At 28.0% G+C, this 13,045-nt stretch overlaps 1 protein-coding gene across 3 annotated transcripts in view; it reads right to left on the reverse strand.

The window, feature by feature from the left end:
• Positions 1-13,045, reverse strand: part of LOC117171805 (inward rectifier potassium channel 2-like) — a 184,735-nt gene that overhangs the window by 71,233 nt on the left and 100,457 nt on the right. For all 3 annotated transcript variants that reach the window (XM_033359422.1, XM_033359423.1, XM_033359425.1), the window contains one exon: positions 8,455-8,717. In XM_033359422.1, coding sequence (XP_033215313.1) covers positions 8,455-8,717 — 263 coding nt within the window. The remainder of the gene's footprint in view (positions 1-8,454; positions 8,718-13,045) is intronic.

The raw sequence follows: 13,045 nt of genomic DNA on the forward strand, positions 1-13,045 counted from the left end.
TTTGGAAAAAGGGAGTTACTAGATTTTTGAATTATGATAAAAATTTTGGTAAATAAATAGGTATAATTATCACTTGCTACAGGAAATTTAAGTAATTAATTTTATTTAGACTTATTATAGGGAATCTCTGTACATAATTGTAATTTGAACTGCGGGTCAGAAAATTTTCGTGAAAAATTATAATTTCCATTTTCGAACAGAGAATTTCCATTAGGAATCATAAGTACTCTGAACAGCAAATTTCCCACACGAAATGAGGAATTTGGAAAAGAATTTTGATTCGCATTTTAAATTTCTGCCAGATTATAATTTATAAACTTTTTTATACAGTTTATGAATGATTAATTTTCAAATTTGAAGATTTTCAGGCGATTCTTTTAATTTTCAGGATTCTACAAAAGTTTAGGAAAACTTTGAATTCTTTCAAAATATATTTCGACGTTTTAGAAGCTTTGAAACGATTCACAAATAATGTAAGTCTTCAGAAGATTTCAAGAAATTTAAAAGAAAATCTAGTTTATTAGAAATTTCGAAAAAATAAAATTTTTGAGATTGAATTATAGGGACGACAGAGAAATCCTAAAAAAATAAAATTCACAACATTGTAAAAATCCCAAAATAGAAAATTCCCGCATAATAAAATTTCCGTATGATACAATTCCCGAATTTAAACAATTAGCATTTATTCATATAAATATTAATTATTTATTAAAAACAATATAATCAAAAATATTTCTAATAAAAAAATTTATTTTTAATTTTTCTTTAATTATTGTTTGCGTTTAAACATTCATTTAAAAAAAATGTCATTAAGAAATATATTTTTTTCAATTATTGTTATTTTAAATTCAAAAAATTACTTTAGAAATTTTAAACAATATAAATAAATTTTTATAAAAATATTTAATTATTGTATTTTTAATAAATAATTAATATTTATTTTAAAATGTCTTTTAAATTCGTTAATTTTCTAGTTCAGATATTGTGTAATTCGGTGGTAATGTTATTATTCAAAAATTTTCCAATTTGCGATTTTTTTTAAAATTTTATTGTCCCGAATTTTATAATTTGGGGATTTTCTAATTATGGAATTTGACACTGTTGGGAATCGTATTTTTATTGAATTTGCCAATTTGGAAATTTTATTTTTCTGAAACTATCCAATTAGGGAATTTTATTTTTCGCAAATTTTATTATTCAGGAAGTTTTAAATTTGGGAATTTTATTATTCGGGAATTTTTCAGTGTTAAGAATTTTATTTTTCGAAATTTTTCAGTCGTTCCGATTTTTAAAGAAAATTGAAATAGGTTTCGGAACATTTCTACGGATTTCCAAAATTGTCACAGAAGAATCCGAAAAATTTTAAGGTAATTTTTTTATTGAGTTTGGAGATTTTTTTTTACAAATTTTAGGAAACAAGGGAATCATTTTAAAAGATTTGACGCTTTATAAGGTTTTAAAAGGCTCGAAAATTATTTGAATCTTGAAATTATTACAAAAAATTTCTAAAAAAATTTAGATTTTTATGATTTTTAAGAAAAAGCTTTTGAGGAATTTAAAAAAATTTTCAATAGAATGAAAGAATGTTCTTAAGATTCCTAGGAAAAATTTAAATAATTTTTTATTTAGCAAGATCAATTATCAAAGAGAATTTAAGACGATTTTAAAGCATTTGAAAAGATTTCTAAAATTTCGAGAACAAAATCAAGTACCAAATATATTTTAATCTTTGAAAGAATTGCAGCTGACTTATCATAATCAAAATATGAATTTTTTAACAAAAAATAATTTTCCACGAATTAAATTTCTTTCAAAACATACGAATTTTTAAACTAAAAAAAAAAATTTTTAACGATAATTTCCATCCATAAAACATTTCAGATTTCGTTTTAACAAGGAAATATTGAATTTAAAAATATTATTTTTGCTAAGGCAGGTGAATTTTAAAATCAAAAAGACAAACTTTCAAAGAATAGGTTGAATTTTTAATCGAAAAGTTGCATTTTTATTTAGGAAAGATGAAATTTCTTCTAAAAATAATGAATTAAAAAAAATCTTTCAAAAAATGGTTCAATTTTTATTCAAAGAAGATTCCAGTTCACTTTCCAACACCAAAATAAGAATGGTAGACAATGAGTTAATTTTCTGCTGAATAGATGAATTTCTACCCAAAATGTATGAATTTTTAACAAGATTGTTAAATTTTCAACCAAGTCCAAGAACAATAGAAATTTGAGTAAAACAGGCGAATTTTTAAACGAAAAAGAAAAATTTTCAAAAAAGAGTTGAATTTTCGTCCAAAAATATTTCAATTGACTTTTCAAAACAAAAATACGAATTTTATTTTGTAGCAAATCTTGTAATTGTCACAAATACAGTTGCATTCTTCAAAGGAAGATGAAATATTTATATTGAGAAAGATGAAATTTTAAATCAAAAAGAGAATTTTTCAGAAAAAAATAGTTTTCATTCAAAAAAGATTTCAGTAGACTTATTAGCAACAAAATATGAATTTTGAACAAAAGAATAATGTTCTACGAAAAAGGCTGAATTTTGAAGCCAAAAAGACGAATTTTTAACAAAAATGTTGAATTTGCAACCAAAAAGGATGTCTTTTCAAAAAAAACTGTTCAACGTTCAACCAAATAATAAAAATTTATAACTAAAAAGTTAATATTCAGGAGAGACTTTTTGGGAATTCGCAAAAATTTCATACATGAGTGAAGGAACTCCTTTCCCCTAACCTAACAAATCGCAACATATTGTATTGGCGCCCCCCCCCCCCCATCACATTGAGCTGTTACGTAATTTAAGTAGGTCCATAACCGATTGACATATTTAAAATTAGCCTTGAAATTAAAAGTTGATAAGTGCCGTCCAGAATAGACACAATAATATTTTTTAACCGCTTAGAAATTTATTTAATTCTTTGCTAAATGAGCCCTAATTAAGTTAATTAGGCTTCATGGGTATTGAATTATCAGGAGAGAATGACGAAAATAAAATTCCGATTCCTAAGGTATTTTTTAATTTAACTTCAACTTAGAAAAATGTTTGTTTAAATAAAACAAACGTTTGTTTATCTCTATATAAAAGCTGGAATTTGTTTGATACTCGTACAAATAAAATTTGTTTGCATTAGAAAACAGTGAGTTTGAATCGAATAAGTTTCGTTTGAATCCAACCAATATTTGTTTCAATGAATCACATATTTGTTTGAGTCTGTATCTCGGAAAGAATTTTTTTATTCTTACCACCTTGAAAATATTAGTCTACCTATAGATTCAGATAACTCTTTAAATAACAGAAAATACTTAACGTCATTTTCAGCCAAGATGGATAGTAAATAAAATTGAAATGAAATTTTTTCTGAAAAAAATATCTACTCCCGTCCCTCCACTGGGAATCAAACCACAGAACTTCCGACAAAGTTCTGGAAGTTATTCAATTAAAGAAAAATTTAATTTATTTTCAATTTAATCTAATAGCTTAATTCGAAAGCACCCGACCTGAACTCGGAAGTTCTGTGGTTCGATTTTCAGTGGGGCATCGAGAATAGATCTTTTTTCAGCAAAAAATTAATTTTTAAATTAAAAAAATCTATTTTTCATCATATCTGGAAATGACGTTAAATATTTTCTGTTATTTGAAGAGTTAACTTGATCGATAAGTTGCTTTTTATTTTCACGGTGGTAAGAAAGGTATCTACACTGATTGATGATAACTATCTCTGATGATAATACAGATTCCTTCAAATTACTTGTATCATAAATTTAACACCTGGCTTGAGATAGCGTGTCTTTTTTATAAAAGATTCTTCTTTCGTTTACTCTAATAGCTTAATGGAAAAGCACTCGACCAGCAAGCGGAAGTTCTGTAATTCAGTTCCCAGTGGAGTTTCGAGAGCAGAACTTTTTTCAGAAAAAATTGTATTTGTTTATTTTTTTATTTATGTTCCATCCTGTCTGAAAATGATGTTGAGCATTTTGTTTTAATTGAAGAGTTAATCTGATCGATAGGTTAATTTCTATATTCACGGTTGTGAAAAATGTATCCACACTGATTGATGATAACTATCTCTGATGATAATACAGATTCCTTCAAATTACTTGTATCATAAATGTAACACCTGGCTTGAGATAGCGTGTCTTTTTTATAAAAGATTCTTCTTTCGACTACTATAATAGCTTAATGGAAAAGCACCCGACCAGCAAGCGGAAGTTCTGTAATTCAATTCCCAGTGGAGTTTCGAGAGCAGATCTTTTTTCAGAAAAAATTGTATTTGTTTATTTTTTTATTTATGTTTCATCCTGTCTGAAAATGATGTTGAGCATTTTCTTTTAATTGAAGAGGTAATCTGATCGATAGGTTAATTTCTATATTCACGGTTTAGAAAAAGGTATCCACACTGATTGATGATAACTATCTCTGATGATAATACAGATTCCTGCAAATTACTTGTATCATAAATTTAACACCTGGTTCGAGATAGCGTGTCTTTTTTATAAAAGATTCTTCTTTCGACTACTCTAATAGCTTAATGGAAAAGCACCTGACCTGCATGTAGATTTATGATTTAATTTTCATTTGATCTATTAAACATTGATCACTTATGAACAATGGCGAATGGCTGTAACTAGAGCTTTTTCATCGGATAATTAAATCAGATTTGGAACGGTTTTAAAAAATATTTTATCTATATTATAGTAGTCGTTATCACCTTCCAAATTCTAGGCTAATTTCTAATAGGTCACTCGGTTATTGTCTCTCAAAGTCATCAGTCATTTTTATTACCACTCAAGCTAGCCGTGTAGATAATGATAATGATAATGACCCTACAGTAGATAATCATGAATTTAAAATACCAATGTCTGTAATGAATTTAATTTAATTAATTGTTGGGACTCTATATTTGTTAATAATTTAAAATCAGAAATAATCATTTTATGTTTATCTGCGCTTTTAATTAACGATTGTTTCTGAATTTTGTACCACAGTTCTCAATTTAACTTTTCGAAATCAATGTTGTAAACAAAAAAATAACTTAGTAAAACCATTAGCACATAACAAAAAAATGTAAAATATTTGGCACAAATATTGCATAAGACCTTTGCAAAATAGTTTGGATACCTTAATTTGACGGTACATCTTTTAATTGAGATAATTTTATTAATAACTTAATATAAACCTGTTTGTAAAATTTTTAATGGAAATTTTTTAATTTGTACAATATTTTATCCAACTAATATATCAGTTTTTATTTTTTTTTAAAGTATTAAAATATGTCTGTTAACAAAAGGCAGAACAGTCTGAAAAATGGTTGTTGGAATCAAACAAATATTTGTTTGATTTAAACAAAAATTATTTGAGTCAAACACACCATTCTTTAATTCAAACAAATTTTATTTCAAAGAAACAAGTTCTAGCTTTGATGCAGGGTCAAACAAATGTTTGTTTAATTCAAAAAAAAAATTTCCTGAGTGAAGTTTTATTTTTTGACATTTTAAACGCTTTGGAAATTAACATTATTAATTTATTTTAAGAGTTGAATATGGGATTGTTTTTATCAACAATATGGTTTTTCTACTAAGAAGAAAATTTTGTAGGAACATACATCAACTTTAAACCAAATAGTTCAATTTCCATACAAGAAGATTGATTTTCTGCTAAATAAGATGAATTTTCAACTACAGAAGACCATTTTTTAATCCATTACATACATTTTGAAGCAGATAGTTCAATTTTTCACTAAATTGTTGAATTTTCTAGCCTTGTTGAATCGAAACATTTTCAACCAAAAAGATTAGTTTTTCACTGACAAATTTTTTTCTCAATAATTTACATAAATTTTCAAGCAAATACTTAAAATTTCAACTAAAAAAATGCTTCTACCTAAAATGGAATATTTCAATTTTCAGTTGAAAAAATTAATCTTCAACCAGAAACACGAATTTTCAACGAAAACGTAATAGTTAATATTTAGAAAAAAATTATTTAAATTTTGAATTTAGAATAATTGATTTTAATAAAAACGATGCATTTTCAATCAAACTGTTGCATTATCAACCGAAAAATGAAATTTCTACAAAAAATATGATGGTACAACAAAGTACATAGGGTTTCAACTAAATAGTTGAATTTTTGGTTAAATTGATGAATTTTTCGATTAAAAATATTTTTAACTAAGAATATTAATTTTCTACAAAAAAAATGTATCAATATTTTAAATTTTCAAACAAAATAGATTAACTTTGTACTAAATTATTGAATTTCTTGAGATTTTTGACTAAAAATACTTTTAACTCAAGAGACTAATTTTCTACAAAAAAAAAGTTTCAATAATTAAGATTTTTAAACAAAATAGTTGCATGTGTTATCTTAACAAGATCAATTTGTTCCGAAAGCTAATAGATACATTTTTATTTCGAAAAATTAATCAAATATCAATTTTCTACAAAACAGATGAATTTTCTATAAAAAAGATAAATTTCAAGCAACCAGTTGAATTTTTAGCCAAACAATTGATTTTCTACAACGAGAAAAGACAAATTCTTAACCAAATAAATATATTTTTAACCAAATACTTGAATTTTTAACTAAAAAAAAAAATCAACCAAAAATGGAATAGTAAAACTTTTTGCCGAAAAAATTAGTTTTCAACCAGAAGTATGGAATTTCAACGAAAAATATTATTATTAATAAAAAATAATATTATTGTTATCATTAAATTTTTCAACAAAGTAAAGACATTTTCAACCAAATATTTAGTTGAATTTTGAGCCAAGCAAATTAACTTTCTTCAAAAAAGAAAAAAAAATGCAATCAAATTGTCCAATTTTCCACTAAAAAAAGATAAATTTTCTATAAGAATGGAATAGTTAATATTTCAACTGAAAAATATTTTTATTTTAAATCAAAAAAAGTTTAATTATTTCCAAAAAGGATTTTAAACAAAAACAAAAAACAATTTAAAACAAAATACAGAAATTATTAACCAAGCAGTTAAAATTTTAAATCGGGAAGATGAATTTTTCACTAAAAACGACGAATTTTTAACCAAATGTATAAGTTTTCAGAGAAATGGTTGAAGTTTTAACTAAAAAAGATAAATATTCTAACTAAATTGAAATTTGTAGTCTAAAAAAATATTTTTTTTCCAACAAAAAATTTTAATTTTAGAACAAAGAAATTAATTTTCAAATAAAATGATGAATTTGCAACTAGAAAGAAAATAATTTTTAACAAAGTAGTTCATCTTTCGATTATATAATTGAATTTTTCACTGAATTGTTAATATTTGTTCTTTAGTGAATCAGAGACGTCAAAATGAAAAATTTTATTTCAGGATACAAAAATGACTTTAAAAATGACTTAGAAAGATGAATTATTAACAAAATGTTTAATATTTTATCTCGAAACCAAAGAATTTTTGAATTCTAAAGTAAAAATAGTCGGAATACACCAAAATAAAATATAACGAATTATCGGTCAAATAGTGCAATCCTTAATCCGAACAAAATCTAGAATTTCAAAGATTTTGAAAGAAGAAGGAAAGTTTCTATTATATAAAATTTATTTAAGGCTCCTGGAAAGATTTTTAATTCTTTTTTAATTAAACGATTTATTTTGTTAAATTTAAAAATATTATTAAAAATTTCAAAAGTTTTCTAAAAATGTCGAAAAAAATTTGGGAGATATGAGGTTAAACTCGCCTAATTTTTTCTTAAGAGTTTTTTTTATATTTTGAATTAAAAGGTATGAGAATATTTTCTAATATCTAGTAGCGTTATTTAAAGGTTCTCAACATTATAAAATTTGTTTTAAAAATTTGCTAACTTCTGCGATATGCTTATTCAGTAAGAAATAAAACTACAAACCTCCAAAAAATGTATGCATACTAAAAAATATTTCTTAATATGTTCCGGCGTTAATAAAAAATGAAAAAATATACAAATTTTATGAATTAGTTTCTGCAAAATTCCTAACCTATACTAAATTCGTGAGATATATAATTCAGTGAACAACGGAACTTTATAAGTTTAAAAAAATGTTGCCCAAGTTGAGAGCTTTCGACGGTGACTTTCTGAAACTCTTCGCCTGGGGTGATTGCTAGAGAGATTGATCAGCGACCCGGATCGGAGCAGTGTTGCATAACGAACGGGTTATTTATATAAACAACGAGAGAAATCTAGATTATTCTAAAAAACTATCCCCCTCCTTCGCCCTTATACTGTAGAGGGGCGAAGGAAGGGGAAGTAAAAAATTGGAGAGGAATTAGGCTCAGGGAGGGAACACAAGATAGAATTAGATAGGAAATTACAAAAAAGAAGAGGAGTGGAGAGGGGGGAGTACTAGAAAAAGGGGGAATGTCAGAAGAGGGGGGATTCATTATCTTTTCTTCCCATAAATGTCCCCTACTTTCATAAAAATAATCACTTTGGAAATTATAATTACTTCATCTCCAGTTGAGAGTTGGAAGGAGTGCTCTTCAAATTGCCAACATGACTTGAATGATCGATTCTTACTGATTCTAAAGTTGCTCTCGATCCTTCACGTTGCATTTTTCTGTCCTGCTTCCCCTGGAGACTTTGTCTTCTATTTCTTCTAAGACTAGCATTGATATTTTCCAGGACCTTGTTATAATGTTCTTGGCTTTCGTCTATCTGATTCGTTGAAATAAAAGAGGAATCTCTTTGAAACCCCTCTGGTTCCGAAGTCTGCAAAAAATAGATTTACGATTTTTGGGTTTGAACTATAAATATTGGTTTCAAAATCCCCTTCTCCCCCTACGTCTCCCACTTCTTCCCTACTTACCCTCCCCACACTTCATCTTAGTTGTTCCTCGCTTTCTCAACTTCTTTCTCATTTATCCTCACTAATTTAGCGAACACTCTCCTTCCCCTAAATCCGCAAACCAAATTTCCCCTCTCTTTCCCTATTTCATGTAATTTCCTTTCCATCATTTCCCCCTACTTTTCCTATTTATTGTAATTTCCTTACCCTTACTTCTATAACTTCACCTTCCCTAATTTCTCCTGCTTCCCCTCCCATTACTTCATCTCACGTCCCTACTTGACCCCGCCTAATTTCCTCTGACTCCGACCACTTATTTTCTTTTCTTCATGCACACTCCTCCTCTTTATTTCTCTTACTTCTTCACTCATTTTTCCCCCTAATTCCCCCTATTTCTTCATTTTCCCTTTCCGAATTTCATTTTATTCCCCACCCATCATTTCCACTCACTTTTCCTATTTCCTTTACATCACCCACTTTCACTTTTTTTAACGGCCTCTCCCCATATTTTTCATGTTCCCCTCCCATTATTCCATTTCACTTCTCCTACTTTCCTTTACCTAATTTTCCCTAACTTCCCCCAATTATTTTGTTATCATGTACCCTTCTCCTCCTTATTTTCCGTACTTCTTCACTCAATTTTTCCCCTAATTTCCCTTATTTCTTTATTTTCCCTTTCCGAATTTAATGTAATTCCCCACCCATCATTCCCGACCACTTTTCCTATATCTTGTACTCCCCCCACCCTCACTTTTCCAACGGCCTCTCCCCTTATTTGTCCTGCTTCCCCTCTCATTATTTTATTTCACTTTCCTACTTCCACTCGCCTAATTTCCTCTTAATTTTCCTTAGAGGACGGTTGGATTTTTAGTCCACAAGGACCAATTTTCTATTCTAAAGGACGAATTTTCAGCAACACAACTTAATTTGCAACAAAATAATTAAACTATCAACAAAATAGGGAAATTAAAAAAAAAATTTCAGCAACATGTTTAAATTTTTAACGAAACAATTGCACTGCTCACCAAAATCGAATATTCAAAAAGAAAACTTAATGTTGTACAACAATAATAAAATTATTAGACAAAAAGAGAAATATTCCACAAAACAGTTGAATTTTTAACAGAAAAGCTCATCTTCAACCACGCGGTCAAATTCTAAATAAAAATCGATCCATTTGTAAACCAAAATTAGAATAGTTAAATTTGCGGTTGAAAAAATAAAATTTTTACTAAAAAAAAAAGAACTTTTCGCGAAATATTTCAATTTTCAACCAAAGCGATGGATCTTGAACCAATAAAATACAATTTTAACAAAGTAGTTAAAATTTGAGTCCAGCAGTTGAAAATGCAATCAAGAAAAATAATTTGCTACAAAGAAGACAAACTACAACAAAGTACATGAATTTTCAATGAAATTGTTGAATTTTCAATGAAAAACGATAAATTTCTAATCGAAAAATGAAATAATTAATTCGTTGTTTCAAGCATTTAAAAAAAAATTTTATTCACGAAGGAGTTGGCAAATCGACCGATCGGGTGGATATACACCTATTTCTGACTTCAAGATACTTTAGAATATTTGAATCACTTCAGAAAATTTCTTTCACTGATTTTCAGAGATTTCAACTTAAGGAAAATTTAAGTGACTTTAAGTGATTTTAGGTGAACTCACGGACCTTCATGTGAATTTAAATAACTTTAGGTATTTCAGAAGATTTCAAGTGACTTGAGGAGAATTGAAGTGACTTCAAAGGAATTCAGGTGATTTCAATAGATTTCACATGACTTCATGTGAATTCATGTGACTTCGTGTGAATTGAAACAAATTAAAATATTTTAGGAGATTTTAAGTGACTTCAGGAGAATTTATTGAAGTGACTTCAAATGCATTCAGGAGAATTCAAGTGACTTCAAGAGAATACAAATGATTTTAGGAAAATGTAAATTCTAATGATTTTCGATATTTCAGGAGATTTCAAGTGATTTAAGAAGGATTCAAGTGAATTCAGGAGAATTTAAGTGACTTATTATGAATTCAAATGACTTCATATATTTGAGGAGATATCAGGATATTTCAAGTGACTTCAGGAGAATTGTAGTAATTTAAAAATAATTAATGTGATTACAAGTGACTTCGTGAAAATGTACGTGACTTAATATGAATTCAATGACTTCACATACTTCAGATATTTCAGGATATTTAATGTTATTTCATGTGAATTCAAAATCATTAGATATTTCAGGAGATTTCAAGTGACTTCAGAGAAATTCTTGTGACTTACGAAGAATTCAAGTGATTTAATATGAATTCAGGCGATTTCAAATGACTTAAGGTGATTTCACGCAAATGTATATAAATTCAAATGACTTCAGGTATTTCATCAGTATTAAATAAAATTCAATTGACTTCAAATAAATTCGAGTGATTTAAAGTGAATTCAAGTGATTACTAGTGACTTCAGAAGCATTCAAGTGACTTCAAGTGACTTTCAATTACTTAACGCGAATTCATTTGAATTCATGTGGCACTATGTGAATTTAAAAGACTTCAGACATTTTAATTGATTACAAGTGACTTCAAGAAAATTTAAGTGACTTCAAGTGACTTAATGCGAATTCACTTGATTTGTGGTGACTTTATGTGAACTCACGTCACTTTTTGTAAATTCAAATGACTGCGGATATTTCAGGAGATTTCAAGTGATTTTAGAAGAACTCAAGTGAGTTCATGTGACTTTAAATGACTTTTAAAATTTTAGGAGATATCAAGTGACTTCAGGTGAATTTGAGTGACTTAAAAGAATTTGGGTGATTTCAAGTGACTTTAAGTGAATTCATATGAATTTAAATTACTAAGGATGTTTCAGAAGAATTCAAGTGACTTAAGGAGAATTCAAGTGACTTCGAATAAATTCAGGTGATTACAAGGGAATGCAATTGACTAAATATTAATTTAGTGACTTCGAGTAAATTCAAGTGGTTTGAGGTGATATCATATGAATTCACTTGACTTCTTGTGAATTCAAACTATTTGAGATATTTTGGAGATTAAAAGTAACTTCAGAAGCATTCAAGTTACTTTAGAAGCATTCAAGTGACTTCAGAAGAATTCAAGTGACTTCAGGATAATCCACTTGACTACAGATAATTCAAGAGAATTCAATTGCCTTCGAATAAATTGGAGTGATTTCAAGTGAATTCAAGTGACTTGAAGTGACTGCAAGTGAATTCAAGTATCTTGAATCGACTTCATTTGAATTCACGTGGCTTCATGTGAATTCAAACAACTTCAGATATTCTAGTTGATTACAAGTGACCTCAATAAAATTCAAGTGACTTCAAGTGACTTTATGCGAATTCACTTGACTTGAGGTGACTTTATGGGAACTCACGTGATTTCATCTGAATTCAAATGACTTTAGATATTTTTAGGAGATTTAAAGGGACTTCGGAAGCATTCAAGTGACTTTAGAAGAATTCAAGTGACTTCAGGATAGTTCACATGTCTTTAGATATCTGAAGAGAATTCAATCGCCTTCAAATAAATTAGAGTAATCTAAAGTGAATTCAAGTGACTTGAAGTGACTTCAAGTGAATCGAAGCGACTTTATTTGAATTCACGGGGCTTTATCTGAATTCAAGTGACTTCAGATATTTTAGTTGATTAAAAGTGACCTCAACAAAATTCAAGTGACTTCAAGTGACTATGCGAATTCACTTGACTTGAGGTGACTTTATGGGAACTCACGTGATTTCATCTGAATTCAAATGACTTTAGATATTTTTAGGAGATTTAAAGTGACTTCGGAAGCATTCAAGTGAATTCATAATAATTCAAGTGATTTCATAAGAATTGAAGTGACTTCAGGATAATTCAGACTTCAGATATAACAAGAGAATTAAATTGCTGTGAAATAAATTCAAGTGACCTAAAGTGAATTCTAGTGACTTCAAGTGACTTGGAGAAGCTTCATTTGAATTCAAATAGCTTTGTGTAAATTTAAATGACTTCAGATATTTCAGGAGATGTCAATTGACTTCAAGAGAGTTCAAGTGACTTCAAGAGATTTCAAGTGACTACAAGTGACCTCACGTGGCTTAATGTTAATTCATGTGACCTCAGAAAAGTTTAAGTGACTTCGGAAGAATTCAAGTGACTTATCATAAATTCAGGTGATTTCAAATGACTGCAACTGACTTCACCTCAAATCATATAAATTTCAATTACTGTTTTTGCAAAACCCCTAAGG

The sequence above is a fragment of the Belonocnema kinseyi genome, chromosome 4, assembly GCF_010883055.1.
Source record: "Belonocnema kinseyi isolate 2016_QV_RU_SX_M_011 chromosome 4, B_treatae_v1, whole genome shotgun sequence".
Taxonomy (NCBI): domain Eukaryota; kingdom Metazoa; phylum Arthropoda; class Insecta; order Hymenoptera; family Cynipidae; genus Belonocnema; species Belonocnema kinseyi.